Source organism: Mchenga conophoros, linkage group LG13, assembly GCF_057382185.1.
Source record: "Mchenga conophoros isolate Kocher_MC1m ecotype Shallow Benthic linkage group LG13, M_conophoros_male_GT1.1, whole genome shotgun sequence".
Taxonomy (NCBI): domain Eukaryota; kingdom Metazoa; phylum Chordata; class Actinopteri; order Cichliformes; family Cichlidae; genus Mchenga; species Mchenga conophoros.
The window spans coordinates 24,593,473-24,610,531 of record NC_140538.1 but is presented as its reverse complement, the minus strand read 5'-3'; the positions used below and the strand labels follow the sequence as shown (position 1 = coordinate 24,610,531).

General features: G+C 42.3%; 1 protein-coding gene across 2 annotated transcripts in view; it reads right to left on the bottom strand.

The window, feature by feature from the left end:
* Positions 1-17,059, bottom strand: part of ptk7b (protein tyrosine kinase 7b) — a 77,411-nt gene that overhangs the window by 26,679 nt on the left and 33,673 nt on the right. Inside the window, exon 1 of one of the 2 annotated variants that reach the window (XM_085297389.1) lies at positions 16,747-16,846. The exons of the other annotated variant lie outside the window; for it this stretch is intronic. Within the exon in view, the coding sequence (XP_085153515.1) occupies positions 16,747-16,774 (28 nt within the window). The 5' untranslated portion in view covers positions 16,775-16,846. Of the gene's footprint in view, positions 1-16,746; positions 16,847-17,059 lie in introns of those variants that run through there. 2 annotated transcript variants of the gene reach the window in all.

Genomic DNA, 17,059 nt, shown 5'->3' with positions numbered 1-17,059 from the left:
AAGGATGACACACGAGCCCGAGGCTCCATGAGGTTAAAGAGAGACACACACAGGAGCCACAAATACGTGGCACCAGACACACACCCACTGTGGGAGCTCGAATAGCCCCATATGTGTGCGGTTTAACAGCTTCTCAGTGGACCGTGTCAAAGCGAGACAGCTGCGCTGAAATGTTTGCAAATGACAGGACAGCAGAACAAGGAGCCTTGGAGTCGCAGAAATGAGTGCTGCTGACGGCGCGTGAGACAGTGATTGGAGCGTTTGACATTAGACATTAATCTCAATCCTTAAAGTGACACGCATATCGCAGAGTCTCAAACATTCAACTGCAGCTGATACGCTGTATCCAAGCAAAACACTGATAAATATTTAAGACGTTAAAGGTTCTGTAATTCAGCCTGTTTGCTATTAAAATATACAGTGAGGTTATTATGTCCTCAGAAATGTCAAAAAATTAAAAAGGTAAACAAAGGTGATCAGCAGGTGATGAATTATTTAGTATTTAAAGTATTTTAATTATGCTTTTCTTTCCCATCCTTATTTATGCGCACTCATTTCCTTTAAGCACAGCGTTGGAGTCCCAGATGTTTTTGACTCTCCTCTTTCTTTCACCACGTTTGAAATGACGGTGACACTGAATGTTTAAGAACTGGCCTGAACAGGAAAAGGAGTGACAGCAGAGTTCAGCATGAAGGGGAACAGTATGAAAAAACCTCAAAAGATAAAAAAAAGGCACTCAAGAAAAGCACAGTCAAAGGCTGCCGCTGACAGTTTACAAAGCTTTTAAGACTCAGATTCACTTTACTTTATAGAATTTAGTACATATAGTATGACTTCTTCTGGAGGCTGAAAGCTGTGCATGAGCTCTGCTATGGTAGTCTCTTAGGTTTCAAGCAGGGGACTAAGGCAGAGAAGGGCTGTGTACATAAATAAACTTTATTTGTAATCACATGTATAATAATAATAGGTTTTTTTGTAGGTTGACAGAGGCTTTGGTCAAATAATAAAACTGGACACACACAAATGCATTAGAGCTTCAAAGTTGGGTTGCCATGGCAATAATTGTGGTCTAAATATTGAAAAGAAAAAAACCTCCTGTGATTATAAATTTTGCAATATTTGAGCATCCTTTGCAGAGAGCAGAGCACCAGGTGTGCCCAATGCTCGCACTTCTTTACACTACGAGTAACCAATTTAAAGCGCCACTTGGTAACAAAGAGTCCATAACCCATGAAAACGGCACTATCTAACGTGATCACTCCATTTTCATTACTCCATCCTCTCCCAAATCGCAATATCTACATAACCCAATTACGGATAAGACCTGCAAGACTGCTGATAACATCAGCCCTCCCAGCTCAAGCAGCACACGCCGACAACAAACAGTGAAACTTCAAAAGAGTACACCAAAAAAAAGGGGGGGAAATAAAAATAAGACTCCGTCTGATTAATAATTCATGACTCCAAAAGTTCACATAAGATCTGAAAGTAGGTTTAACATCTTATTCAGTCAATGTCAGTCAGGAGGTAAGACAAGCAGCACTGCAACAAGCACAGACTGGAAAAAGATGTCATCAATTTTTCAGGATGCAAAAGATGGCACGCTGATGCAACTACTCCCTCTTTAAAAGCATCCACTTTAGTAGGTTCAGTCCCCGCAGCCCTGCCATGGCTACACGAGTAAATATGGCGATGCTCCACACGGGGTCATTTTTACAGGACAAAAAAAAAAAACAAAAACAGAATCAAAATCAGAGGTGGATGACTGTCCTCATCTTCAAGCTGGGGTTATGAATACAAACCTACAGCAATCCATTAAACCAGCCAGACATGCATGCCAGCAGTGGGGAGAGGACCATACCTTATTTGCTCTGAAATTTAGCAGCTGCTGCAGATTCCTACTGCTTCACTGGAGTGATAAACTAACAAGATTAGCTTTCCTATTAGGCTGTATGTCAAACAGAGCAAAGGAAGAAGATGTTCCTCACGGTTATGAGAAGAAAGACAGATGCAGAGTGTGGCAAACACAAAACAGAAACCTGCACACAGTATCTGGAAAGAGCCTCTGGGCTTGAACCTAAACACCGTTTAAATGGCACCAAGTGATAAAAGTCGACTTTTCCTGAGCATAAGCAAAATACTTGGGAGAAAAATCTGATCTTTAAGAAATCTCAGGTGACCTCATTAATGACTGGCATGCTGGGATCACACATGCTGATAACCATCTATCAGAGTCCAGGCAAGTGTGTTTTTACAAGCTGTAGTAAAACCTCAGATGGAAAAGTGTGATAGCTTCATCCTCGGTTGGGTGGACCGAGATGTCAGAACGATCAAATGGAAAGGAGAATAAGTGGCAAAGTCTGACGCCCACTGACAGAACTTTCAATGCCCGTCAACAAATTACTAGATTTGTGTCTATGTGTGTGTGGGTGTGTGTTTTTCAGTTTTCCACTGGCTGCCTGACTTAAAACCGGCTGGCAGAAGATCTTCCCTAAAAACTGACTTTATGGTTTATTAATAAGTGCTGTGGAAAAAAGGGAAGAGAGAGCACGAAACAGGTAAGGGAGGGTGATTAATATCTTGTGACTTATATCGTGACAGTTTAAATTCCCAGTACGTCTCAGTCATGCATCGCAGGGTTGGAAAATGTTGATCACGGACAAATATCGGCGTTTTGTTTGCGGTGATCCAGGAAATTTCAGCTTCAGTGATTTCTTGGCCAATATTTTAACATTTCTGTCTGTCAGCAACAGTTTCGTCTTCTCCAGCGTGAACGACGCAGAGCGATCGCCCGTACACGGAACAGAAACGGCGCCAAACGAAGAGGTCAGGTTGCCTTTTTGAACTCGACAGGAGTGAAGATAAACAAGATCGAGTCAGACCAGGTACGACTTCCCTGTCAGCTCACTGAAACGCGAGTGACAGATATGCACGCTTAACTGGGTGTCAATGTCCCGGATTTATTTATTGCAGAAAAATCCAGAAACGAGGACACAAAAAAGGTCAACAAGCACAAGAAATATATTCAAGATCTGCTGTGAAGTGACAAAAAACATCTGATTAACTGGACCCTGCAGATAAAGCCGATTTAAATACAAGTTAAGCAGTTTACTTTTCCATAATGTTTCTCTCAACGTGAACACAAACCTCAGAGTGATCACGTTTTCTTAAATGATATCGGAGCCTCTTAAAAGGCAGCTTTCAGTGTTCAACCCCAGTCATTACAGAGGCTCCCAAACTCCATCAAGTCAAGATGAATCAAAGTAATACAAAAGGATAACACCCTGCTGACTCTTTCCATTAAATCCACAAAACTGACCCCAGGTAGTGTTTTATTCTCTGCGAGGTGCACATCAGCACAGCGCTTTCCTGCGTTTATTCATCTCCTTTAATTGAAAACCATCTTCAAGCAGCCAAGCCAGCCTGCCCTTTTACCGGTGACACTCATATGCACGCGCGCTACCTAAATTCAATCGCTGCCATTATTGTACCGGGTAATTGCCCTGTGGAAAGGGTCTCTCTCTGCAAAGCGGCTTGCTCGTGTGCAAAGAGAGGGCTCATTATAAGAAACCTCGCTGAGATCCCTATCGGTTCGTGTGTGTTTCACTCCATCTCGTCGCTGACGGCAGGGAGCGAGCACGGCACCAACTACACAAAGAACCCCCCCCAACTTATTACCAGGCAACACTGGCATGGCAACCGGGATGCAACCTCGCCAGGTAGACTTGGTTCACTCCTTCCATTATATTAAAAAAAAAAGGAGAAAGAGGAAAAAAAAGAAGCTTCTGAACTGATTCCCATTTTGAAAACTCTCGAATATTTTTTCACCAAATTATTCCAGATGACAGAAATTAATTTGTCTTAGAGAAAAAAAGAGGGCTTGACAGAAGTATGTCACCTCTCCTATGCAGCAATGAAAAGCTCTCTCATCACTTCTAACGAGCCGCTGCTTGCCAACACAGCTCGCTCTTTCAAATGAAGTACTCCATATGGTATCCATGACAGGAGAGACAAAAAACAACACTCAAATGGCAGTGTGAACAGGAGAGAGGGGGGTGCATGAGCCATAAATCTCTTAATAAGCACACTGGGAGGCGGTCAGCAGCATCAAAGTGTTGGCTATGCCCCACCCAAACATTACTCCCAACAGTGTTTTAATAGGCCACACAGCATCACTGCCTCATTATAGTCATACCAGGAGGCCCGAAGCACAATTCAGACTGGGACGGAGGATGCGGACTAGTTTGGGGCATCATGCGGAGCTCCATTTGCAAAAAGAAACCTAATCATGGTTTAAGTAGGAAAAATTATCTGTGTCTGTGCAAAAATCTTGAGCCAGACCTCATTTTGTTGTATTTTGCTTCCAAGCAGCCCAATTCTCCCCTGGAAGGGGAATTGGTTCTGTTTGTTTGTCTGTCTATCTGTTAGCAGTCTAGCCTCCAAGATACCATTTAAAATTTCGTGTGATAGTAGATACCAATAACAGCTCGAGCTGATTTCATTTTGGTAAAAGTCAGGTCACGATCAAGGTCACACCGAATGTGAAAAATCAATAAAAATGTTATATTACCCACAATTTTTTTTTTTTGATGGATCATTTTCAAACTTCCCAATAATATACTAGGGACATGCAAGTATCGAGGTTGGCTTTGACCTTTATTGCTAGTGCCCAACGTTGCAACCACTTATACATAAAATACAAACACACAAAGAAGTATACCTGAATTTACAAGCCATTTTGAAACAAGCCACATGTAACGGATGTTGTCATGATTGAAACAGTGTTGGATCATCTTGACAGGACACAAGAAAATGCAACTAACATTCAAAAACCTTTAGGAAGCCTTAAACTATTCCTGAAGACTACTTTAATTATAAGAAAGCTGTGCAAAAAGTTCAGGCTGTGTTGAAGGTCATAACAACTCTATTTTTGCCTTACACGCTTATTTACTGCCCTTATTATTATTTTCCTAGCAAAACATGAAGAAATGATGGCTAGCTTTGCACAGCACTGCATATTCAGTACAGTTTAGTTCTAGGACTAAAACAAAGTGTTGAAATTCAAAGGCCTGTCTTCTTCCCACTCCACTGCTGAGGTTATTTAAGTATTACCACAGTATAACGTTGTAAAGCGATTCCTCGTTATCATAGGATGTGTAAACAGCCGCAGACTGAGACTGATCGGTTTGCTTTATGGCAGATGCAGCTCCAGTATGCAAAGAAGCCTTTCAAAGATGATGTGTGCCACGTCGCTCATCGCCCCCCTCGACTTCATCCCTCGACACCCGGCTTCATAACTGTCATGCTGCATCTAAAATAGAGACATCTGAGCACAGCCAGCTCTCACCAATTTTCAACACCCACTCATAAAAGGCGGGCTGTTGAAACACAGGCGGCCTAATGCATCTCTGCGTAACCCACACGTTACCGAGGACAGAGCGCGAGCCAGCAGAGACGGAGGGGAAGAAAAGAACGAGCTGTGATAAGATTTTAAACAATCTGTCTGCAACGCCCACATGATGACGACGGGGAAAAACCTTTCAGACAGTTCACAGATCTCGTCGTGACCATGAAAGCGACCTTGGGTGTTATTACCCATGGTGCACAGCGACCTGGAGCCACAGCCGTCCCCTGCAGCTGTGCTCTTAGGAGACAGAAAATATGGGAGCAATTATTAGATTAAGACGGATTAGGCTTTGCTCAGGTAAAGTAGGTTGGGCCGTTTTTGTCTCTTTGGTCCTGAAAAACGCGGCGGTAATCCAGTAAGAACACTTTTAAAAGAAAACTTGAAACGGGCTGGAATTTTTCTACTTTACTTTAAGTACAGAAACACAACAAAAGGCTCTCCACGCGAGCATGTGAAAGCCTACCGCTAACGGTTTACGCAATAAGTGCTCAAACTATCCTGCAGGGGTCATGGGCAACATCACCACAGAGTTATCAAGCGAAACACAAAGCAACGGTAATGTCAAACATCTGGGGTCACCGTCAATATTTTTCCTGAAGTATGAGCCAAAGATGGAAGATTAAGTCACAGCTGAACAGAGGAGCTCGGCACTTTGCAGCCAGGCTAAACACGCAGGTCTGATAGACGTTGCAGACAAAAAGAGCCTGCTGTTTAGGTGGGAGTTTGAGAACTGAAGCTGGCTTCATGGTTAAATCTGGCTCTGCAGGCCTGTGGATGCTGCAGAGTGATGTGACAGATAGGAGATAAAACAGAGTTTGAAGAAGTGGGATGCTCTTTCCAAGTCTCCGTCTTCTGAAATGTGATCTGTGATGAAGGATAACCTCGGCGGATTAAAAACAGAGAAGAGGGGAAAGAAAAAATAAAAATACCCCGACTATACAGGCCAAAGCCAAACATGCAGACTTGGTGCAGAAATCTTATATAGTGCAGGAACAACACAATATGTCTCCAGATTGACAGGAGCTGCTTTTCACATCAGTCGTAATAAACGATGGCTCCCCTTGCTGGCTCCAGCAGCAGATGGGCGCTGAGTTCTCGACTGCCTGTGCCAGCCCCGTCCTCTGCAGGCGGCTCTGGCTGATGCCTGCACCTCGGCTATGTCCAGACATCCGTGCCAGCCAGGAATGTGGTGGTGGCGCTCTTCGGTACGCTGGCAGACGCCCCAGCGCCGATGAGAGCGAGCTGAGATAAGAAGGCTTTCGTGCTAAAAAAAGAGAAGATGAGGGCCTGAACGCTTGTTTTCCATCAATCTGCTGACAGTGTATATTATGGCTGGAGTCTTTGGGGACTTTTGGCTTCATAAAGGCGAGAGCACAGAGTCTGCTATAGTCATTACTCTATCTCGCTTCGAGGAGGACCGGAGATTGTGTGAGGATATAACCCAGTCCCCTTGACGATTGACGATTTCATTCTAGGTCAATTCAATTTCAGATTCCGCTACGACGTCCAACTGCTAATATGCTAAGCATGACAATTAAAATAAAAAAATAAAAAAGGTTTGAAATTAGATTCTTCTGTCATGGCAGCCTCAGTTACGTGATCTAATGAGGGGAACTGCAGAGACGAAATGAAGGAACTCTTAATGATAGATGGATGAATGAGCATGCCCAGTTTTAAGAGTCGGATTCTTCCAGTCGCTCAATGAGGCTCCAGAGGACAATAACTACTCCATTAAACCTCCGTTTCTCTCCTGTTTTGTTTTGCTGTCTCTCTCCATCACACTATTACAGTACATTTGCCACTGACCTTCAGAACTGTATTTTAAAAGCTTCCTGGATACTTCTGGAAAAAGGCTATCTGTATTATCCTCGTGGGTTTTTTGGTTCTAGCACGTGGACTCACATGCCTGAGTGAAGCAGAGAGAGGAAAGAGTGTGTGTCTACCTTTCTTATTTCATTCACAAAAACAGATTTAGGACATGGATGGCCCATGGGCTTCTCTGGATCTTCCTTTCTTTGCTTTCCTTCACACACACACACAGAGATGTTGATGCTGGCAGGAGGGAATCAAACAAACCTGGCAACTAGGCTGTTTCCAGCTAGTTGCCAGTCAGCTTCTGTGGTGTAGGTTTCCTGGCAGAGCTTGGCTGGCGCTCCAGAGCGGGATTAGTGCAGTCACCACAAATTAATTAGCCACAACCTTCCTGGACAGACGTCTACTGTAAGTACAGTAACTGGCGTTTCTCGTGCTGTAAGAAAAGCCTCTGCGACTCTGGACCACATGGGTGCGAGAAGGTGCTTTTTTAGAAATATGTTGACTCAGCAAACACTACAGCAGGAACTTTTAATGCAAGTCTTTACGAGTGCGCAAAGATGCTTTCGCTTTATTTTCAACACTGATCCCAGAAGTATTTCTACAAATCCAACATTGTAAATGCTGACGTGCACGAGATAACACAGCTAATCTGAACTTAATCTAATTTTTTCAGACTAACAATTTCAAAAATCTCAAAAATACCCCATAACAACAGATCGCTGCAATACAACAACGACTAACGTAGTTATGCATAAGCAGCAACAACACAAAAACACAGTGTTTTCACCTTCCTCTGCCTCACTAATTGAAACCACGCAACCGGGACAGAGAGGAAAGAAGTCGAGCTAAAAGCACACACAGTAAACAAGGAACTAATGGTACACTTAATGAGAACGTGTGTCATCTTAATAAAATCTGACATCAAAAGAATCCCATTACGAGTTGCAAAGAGCTCGTGAGTCTGTTGTTCCAGCATTGAGCCCAGTGTTCTTCATGCATCTGCAGCCTAAATTATAATAATTAGGTTGTATAATCTTTTAATTAAGCAAGCCACTCTGTGACATCATGTTTGGATGCTGGCAGGCGGTCTGCTTGCACCGCCACGAAGAGGAGGAGTGCAGGGGGGTTAGAAAAACCCACTGGTGCACTAAATCTTTGTTTTTTATGGCTGCTCAGGCTTTTTTTCTTCTACACACACACGGTGAGACCATCTTAAGTCTGGATGCAAACGACATTTTACTGCAGATCACACCTGGTCGCAGAATCCATTTCAACTGTGGCTTAGAGAGCATTTGTTTATAAGGTCCTGTGCTAAAGAAAATACATCACCAGTTCACCAGTACTCCACTTCATGGCTGGTGCAAACATTCAGTTGTTTATTTAACAATTCAAATTGGAGTTTATCTTATAATACAGACAAAAAGAATTCAGATTGGGACAAGGAAGCAGATTTCTATCTACCTCCAAAGAACGATCACATAATAAGTTATGCGAGACTGAATGCATCACCAGTGCACATCTTTGTATACAGCGAGTTTAAGAAAAACATTCAGAGAGGCTCTTTTGTTAGGTTTCATATACAGTGGAGTGCCTCTAAAGGACACTCGGCTATAAGTGCCACTTTCAAATCTCCTGTGACGACTTTGTAGGAGCCAAAGGGGGGCCGTGACATTTGCAATGACTCTGATTATTTGAATAACAGAGGAATGGGGCAGGATCCAGCAGACCCCCAGCGAGGCTCGCTTTGAATTTAAAGGCAATGTCAACGTTTTCATTTGCATAGACAGCATTTCAATACAGACGGCAGAAGAAATGTGAGCGACAAAAGCAAACGGTTAACGTGTCCTTCACTGCCAGACAGTTTGAATGAATTTCCAGTGTAGCAGGTCTTTGTATAATCTATGTACCATTTAGCTGAAATCATTAACAGGCACTCAGGTGTGTGCTGCTCATGATGTAAACACCAAGGAGAGCAGCACATGAATCAAACCGAAGAATAAATTACTGCAATTTTCCAAAAATACAGCGAATCCTGGATATGAGCGCTCTAGATGTCTTGTCGCCCAGCACGGTAGCTTTATTCAAGCACTTACAGCCACCATTAGTACGGAGCGTCACACAGCCGCTAACTGACTGTGTTACTTGGCAACACAAGCCACTTGTCATGTTTCCTCCCACTCAGGTTGAGCTGAACATAGTTCAGGTGATTATGTTATTTCAGCGAACAACTCAACAGCTCAGCACTCGCCCTTCACACCTCTGCGTTAAGAAAAAGAACAGCTCTGTGTTCCCACTGCTGGTACGCAAAAAATAAGGCGCTGTGTATCAACCAAAACCAGTTCACTCTAGGCTCACTGCCTCGTACGCACTGCAGATTAAGGGTGCGGGGACAGGAAATGAAATGTTTAATCTCTCGGCGTCGCGGCTGTGTGCAGTGTTTGTCCAGGTACCGCACCTGTTGATAGGCATCTAGACACGGCGATCTTTAAGCAAAGATCTAAGATATGACAGGAAGTCAGACTTCCTTTGGGATAAGCGTGACCGATAAGCGGCAACACAAAGACACAAAGGGCCTCAGACGACGGAGCCGATTGGACCAACGTACGACCTCTCAGCTCAAACAGCTTAAAAGGCGCCATTCTGTCAGCAAAGGGTTTATAGAAAGCTATCAACAAACAGAGAAAAAAAACGTACAAACAACAGACAAGGTTTCCATCTGTCTGCTGCAGAGGTGCAGGACTCCCTTAAGAAGCCCTCGGAGCAGAATTGAGAACTGCAGCTGGCATCCATCGCTACATCTGTTCTACAAATGTTAATGTTGAGTGAGTGTACTGACACTGGCGGAAAAAAAAGATTGATCGAGACAGGAAGTGAGGGAGCCAAAGCTCTGGAGAGAGAGCGAGAAGGATGAATCGACCTCAAGAGAAACAGACAAAACAAAAATGGAAGTGTTTGCCTTTAAGCTTTTCCAGTCTGCCTGTTGGGTCGTGGTTAGGACGCTGGCGGTTTTCTGGGATGATTCAGGGTAGCGCCCCGGGGATCAAATGGACAGCGTGCTCTCAGCTAGATGTACAGTTTCTCCTCAAGGCTCACGTCTGATGAGGATACCAGTGTGTGGAGTTACAGACCGAGATCCCGACCGGCCAACGCGAGTTCCTTCCAGGCTCAGCAGGGATTCACAACTCCGTTTTCAGACGAGAGCGAAGAAAAATCATCTGAGTCACTCGCTATAAATACATCACATTTGCTTTTTCATTTCCCAAATCTGAAAGTAGTCTGTCGCTGCCAGCTATCAGTTGATGCTTTTAAGGGCAGAATTAAATTCCCACAGTAATCTGTGTCCTGTGTTTTACTCAGTTGAAAAATTAATACAGTTAATGTGAAATATGTGAGAGCTCCGAATCTAAAAGCATTAGTGCCTGCTTTTAATGGTATTAGTGAAGGATTTGTGCTGAGCTTAATTTAGATATCTAATGGTTTATGCAGCCACTTTACTTAAGTAAGAATATCCTAATAATATGTGAGGGAAGCCCTGTAGTCTAATGTCTCCGACAAGACATCTAATCCACAGCTCTCTCTCCTCTCATAATGGAGAGACGTGTTTGCCTCCTGAGTACAGGAAGCACTCCTCTCTATATCATTTCCCGTATATTAAAGAGACAGAATTTGCTCACAAATCCTACTACACAAAAAGAAAATGAGGAAATTGCAAGAGCTGCTGAAATATATCACGTAGGAAGGTGGAGGGTGTAGAAGCAGGAGGGAGGGTGGAGGGGGGAGTTTCTCTAAAACCACAACAAAACTGTGAAAGTCATCAAGGTCAGCATGGAGCACTTTATTGGTTTTTAAATTTTTATTAAAACATGAAAATAAAGACTCAGGTCCATTAACTTGAAACATAAAAGTTAACTTTCCCACCACTTATGGAATGAGTGTGTTGTGGAGTCTTTAGTAGACACACACACTCACACAGACACACACACACAAAGATAACATACTGGTTTCTTCTTGCCCTAAATGTAAACAGCATTAGAAACCAGTCAGGCCTGACTGCCACAATGGCCTCCCTCCGAGTGAACTGTCACTCACACTCTGGGGAAAGACACCTCGCTGCAGGAGGTGGCGCGACCCCCTGAGACTTAACGAAATGACACCTTCAGAGAGACACACACACGCACACACTGGAGTAAGTCTCAGACACGCAATTATATGCTATAAGGCCCCTAATTGGCCTGCTTGGCTGTGTGTGAATACTAACTGGGTGCGGGGCAGCAGCTGTTGTTATAGGCACTTCTCTCAAAGGTGAAGAAGGGCGGAAGAGAAGAGGAAGAGGAAGGGAGAGAGTTTGTGTGTGAGAGGAATAAAGAATCTGGTGTCACGCTGCGCTGTCTCCCGTGCCGACAGCCAATTACCTGTGTGAGAAGCCGGAGCCCTCCCTTGTCTTTCTGTCAGAGCTCGTCTCGTCTTTAAGCGCGATTGGACAATGCCGCTTCCTGTCTGCGTTCTCCTGACTTCCTGGGAGACCACCGTCTATCCCATAATCGTTGACACATCAGTGCATTTGGATCATTTTGTTTCCTTGGCCTCTTTAGTCTGTTTTCATTTCCTTTTACAGAGGAGACAGTTTGTACTAGAGCTGGGCGATAGAACGATAACGATATGTATCGCGATATAACTTTTACTCGATAGAGAAATTAAGCTATCGCGATAGACCTCGCCGCTCTTGTCCTCTTAAAAAAAAAAAAAAGGTCAGCCAATCCAAATTAAGCAGCGCAGAGCCGAACCAATCACAGCCGCAGCGTCACGTCGCGTGACTTGTTACGTACAGCACAAGTGCCAAGCCGCACGTGTGTTTGTTTGGGAAGCAGCCAGCGGGTAATGGAGCCAGCGCGTAATGGAGGAAATGAGTGTGCCGACTAGAAAAATCAACCGAGCGCGACCGAAGAGAAAACAGATGATGGTTGCAATGCCGGAGAGATTGTCGAACGGAAGAGCCAAAGAAGTTCCGTAGTGTGAAGGTATTTCGGCTATTTCAAGTCTGACAAAAACAGAGTAGCGTGCACTGTAAATTGTGCCGAAAGCAAGTCTGGAAATACAATAAACTGGTGCATGCGTCACACTGTGCGCCACGTTATTGTTTCGGTGAAATGAATTTCTACAATACTGTTACTGTTAATTCTACTCTCTGCAGTGTTTAAATGCTTACATATACACACACTTACTGTCCCTCCACACATACGACTCGGTTCTGCTTCTATGCCCCAGCTTTGTTTACTTTTTCCCACCGAGGCTTCTAGACTTCTGATTGGCCAACATTTCTGCACGGTTAGGAATGTAGCGCCACCTGCTGCTTTGGCATGTTCATAGCAGCGTTTTCCTTCATTTCTGCCTTTATGTGTGGACGGGATTATTTTTTAAAACGAAAACGGAAAATCTCAGTTTTCAAAAATACCCGTGTACGTGTGGACGTAGCCTCAGTCTCTGACTGGAAGCGCTAATTCGTCATTCGGCTTTTGTCAGACTAAAGTAACTGTTAAAACTGTTTGAAAAGCTAAGCTATACAACAAGGAGAGATTGAGAATTTCCTTTTAGTTCTCAGTTTATTTGATATTGACAAAGGTTAGTCAGTTTTGTCTGTTCTTCTGTAAAACAAACTAAGATTTATTTTTAGAATTAATATTTTGTTTCTAAGTGGAATTGACAATTTAGTCTGTTTCGTTTGTTCTATTTTGAAACTTAAACGCTTTAGCGGCTGCCTTTTGTGTAGTTTGCAATATTTGCCTTTATTTATCTGAAAAAGTCTCATGTTCCTTAAGTACATCTACCCTGTTGAACTTATTATGGGAAATAAATATTTAAATAAAAACAAGCTGCTGATTATTTCACATTTTACTTGTGAGCAACGGCACATTTAAATCTTACAAATATAGTTATTTGGCTTATATCGTGATAGATATCGTTATCGCCTGAAATGAAAAAAACATATCGTGATATGAAAAAATCTCATATCGCCCAGCTCTAGTTTGTACTATAGTGGAGTTTTGAGTTTCTCCACATACAGACTGAGCTGGGCGAACTGCCCAGATATATTATCGGCCACCTAAGTGCATTCTGACCCCTTTTTAACAGCGACAGTCTGACATCATGGAAGAGAAAAAGTGCCCTGTCCATGTGTAATATAGGTTTGAATGGTTTTCCTGACCAGAACACATGCAGTTAGTGTGGTTCGGTTAATTGGCGATTCTAAATTGGTCATAGGTGTGAACGCAAATGGTTGTCTGTCTTTCTGTAATAGCCAGGGTGTACCCCGTCTCTCGCCCTATGATAGCTGGGATGGGGTCCACCACCCGGAGTTGGGACTCTGACGAGGATAAGCGGAAGAGAACGGATGAATGATTTTCCTCACTTAATCGTAAAAACATGTTGCAAACTTTCTGGGTTTTTCCAAGAATCCCCCTCACTAACTTCACATTCACATCTAGTCTTTTTGTTCTGGAAGCAGGTCTTAAATATGAGAGAAATTACATCCAAGGCAGAAAGAGTTAAGCTACACTCCACAGTGCAAAGAAAAACAGCTCTTTTTAATGATTAGACATGTAGCTGCTAGAAATAAGACTCTGAAGAATTCTTTACAAGTCTTATTAGCGGAGGTGCTAACTGATGAATAACAAATCAACAACTTCTGAGCAAAGACACATAAACAATGATTTGAGTTAGCTGAAGGGAAGATCACAGATGGTACAGATTGTCAGAAAGTGTCTTCAGAAAGCCCAGAATCAAAACCAAGGACAGAGTCACCCCCAGCATCAATACAGACACTTCATTTGCATATAAAATGTTGCTGCCTCTCATGTCTGTAATTGCTTTGTTTCGCATTGACAAGTGACTTGTTATTGTGTCATCTTATTTACCCAGTTGAGAATATTTTGGCATATAAACCTACTAGGTTGAGTCATTTGCAGAACTTTTTTTTTTTAAGTTGAATGTTTCGTTTTTATTTTCTTAATTCTTTCTTTTTACTTGCTACATTTTTAGGCATGTTCTTCCTCTTTATGTACAGTAAAGTGGGGGAGAGTCAGGAAATATGAGGGAAGAGAATAAATGAAGAACATGCAGGGCGTCCAGCTGAGGACTTACTGCTCAGGGCACTGGCACTCATGTTTTATGCACTTATCCACTGAGTCACCCTGAGATTAGTTATTGTTTTGTTTTTTTAATCCAGTTTTCTTTAGTCAACATCAACTCTGTAAGTCCAGCAACACTGCCTAAAATCAACAGACTACTGTATACATAAGATTTACAGGTCTTAAAGCCTGAACCATGAAATAAGTGCCAGAAAACTTTAATTTTTGAGTGTTTACTGAACCTTCCTACAAAAAAGAAAAAAAAGGGGGAATTAAATATCAATTTGCATAATTGAGTTTTACCCAACTTCAAAGAAGGAAAACAGGAATGGCTACTCAGCCGTCAGATCTGCAGCTGTCTGTGTCCATATCAGAGTATAATCCAGGCTTAAAGGGAAACCCATCTATCAGATTCCTGTTATCTAATAAACACTTTAGCACTAGCTTCATCTCTTACTGAATTCATCATGTTGTTCATTTGGTAAATTATGGTTAGCATTAGAGCAGGGCGATATGGCCAAAAATATTTATCACGATATATATTTGAAAATTTGCGATAACGATATAACTGACGATATAATTGATGCGAGACAAAATACAACTCCACAACCTTACTAGCGCAAAAAGACAACCTTCCATTTATTTTCACTTAAACAAGAAGCTGGTTTTTATGTACATTAAAGCTTTATAAAAATTTAACAGTGCAAATGCAAATTCCTTGCTGAAAGTTTAACCAAAAGGCATTTTCAGTAGAAATGGGCTGACATATCCTGAGCATAACCATGTATAATATCCACTGAAGTTAAAAAGAGGTGCTTTGCAACATTAAACTGCAGTGTGCAGTACGCATTTTTCGGACCATAAGGTGCACGGGATTATAAGGCACATTAAGCGAAACAAAGCAGTCAGATAAATCAAACTTTATTAAACTCATTCTTCTTGCTTCCTCCACTTCTGTACCATTGATTCATTAATGTTGAATTCTCTGGCAGCTGCTCTATTCCCATGTTGCTGCAGTATATTAATGACTAACCTCGTATTGTGGATGGATTATCTCAGTTGTTCTCCTGACTGAAGTTTGATCCGTTTACAGCATCCTGCCATGCGATTGCATTTGTCTCTAACTATCAGGAACCTTAACGTTAACTTTTATAAGTGGAAAAGTGTTAGTGTTCGTCCTCCAGCTTCACTGTTTATGTTATGCTAACATAGCTGTGTCGCTAGCGATCACGTAGCACATCATTATATACCAGCTAGCCCAACTTCAGTAACCCTACAAACGTCACTGCTGTTTAGTTTCCTGTCTTCATTTATGTTGGAAGTGATAGCAGAGCTGTACGTTTGAATTTTTTCAGAAATCTCTCAGTCAGAACATGCTATATCATGCTTAGGTAACTAGCGAGCTAACTTCCGCTAGCTTCCTGCTAACTTCTAACTCCGTTAAATGTAATAAATTTTGTTTTCATGGATGCCTGGAAGTTAAACTTCATAGTTACACCTGGTAAAGCAGCAATGCTGATCGTTTTATTAAAGATGAAAGAATTTAGACAGTTTTTAACTCTAAGTGATGCTGCAGTGTTGTTTGACCTGAAGCATACGGAGTTTAGGACCCAGATTACTCCCACATTTAAGAGCATCTTAGTCCGACAAATATGACAATAACAACGGCCGCTTGCATGTTCTGCAAAAAAATGTGCTTTGTTGTGTATCTGACGGACAAACACCAAACCAGTTCCACATCACTGAAGTTGCACCATTTTTACAAACCAATTCTGGTTCATCTGTTTCACTCAACAATCGGCCATGTGCGTATGAAAACAAAGGCACTGCGCATGTGCGTTTTACTCATATTCTATCGCGATATTTCATTTTCCTATCGTTGCCTAACATTATACCGGTATTACCGTGAACGGTATAATATGGCCCAGCCCTAGTTAGCATTACAATTAAATAGGAGATTAAAATATGTGGGTATACTTTAAGGCGGGGTTACCTTGCAATTGGCAAGTTGTTACCATGTAAACATGTTGTTTGTATTCCTTAATCACCCCAAGTTCAGCCAAGTCGCTCAGCTCAAGGCTTCAAATTAGGCCTTCACTAACCACTGGGTGACATTATGATGGCTGAGTCCATCTTTTATTCCCAATCAAATGACACACATCTAATTAGGGTTTTAATCAGCCTAATCATTAACTCATATGAAAAAACTCATGATGGACAAACTCATATAATTTGCAAGTAAACAAAGTCGGTACTTCTATTCAAGAGTATGGGAATCCTACTGATCCAAGTTCTGCTGGGAAGCAATCAGCTGGCCATTTCCCATGACCACAAAGTCAATGTGTTTGGGTTGCAGTGCAAAAAAAAGTAGTGGAAATATAGGAATATATTTAAGCTTACCTTTGATGGAAATGCCAACATCAGTCATGTCCAAGCAGACATAAGGAGAGAAGGAAAGAAAACAAGAATGTTAACCATGGGCTCAATGTCAACACAGACTTAACGGCACAATAAAGAGGTGGTTTCAGCCTGCTCGCTTCTACTTTCTCCTCTTGATTTATTTTGTTCGTTTTTGAGGCAACCAGAATATTTTGTATGTTTTTCAGGCGCTCTCCTGGTATAGCATGTGGCGTACCATAGTCTCGCCCCTTTCTTTGTCATTTTACCTCTATCAAAAGTACAAAAATATAAAAGCATTGTACAGAAACACTGT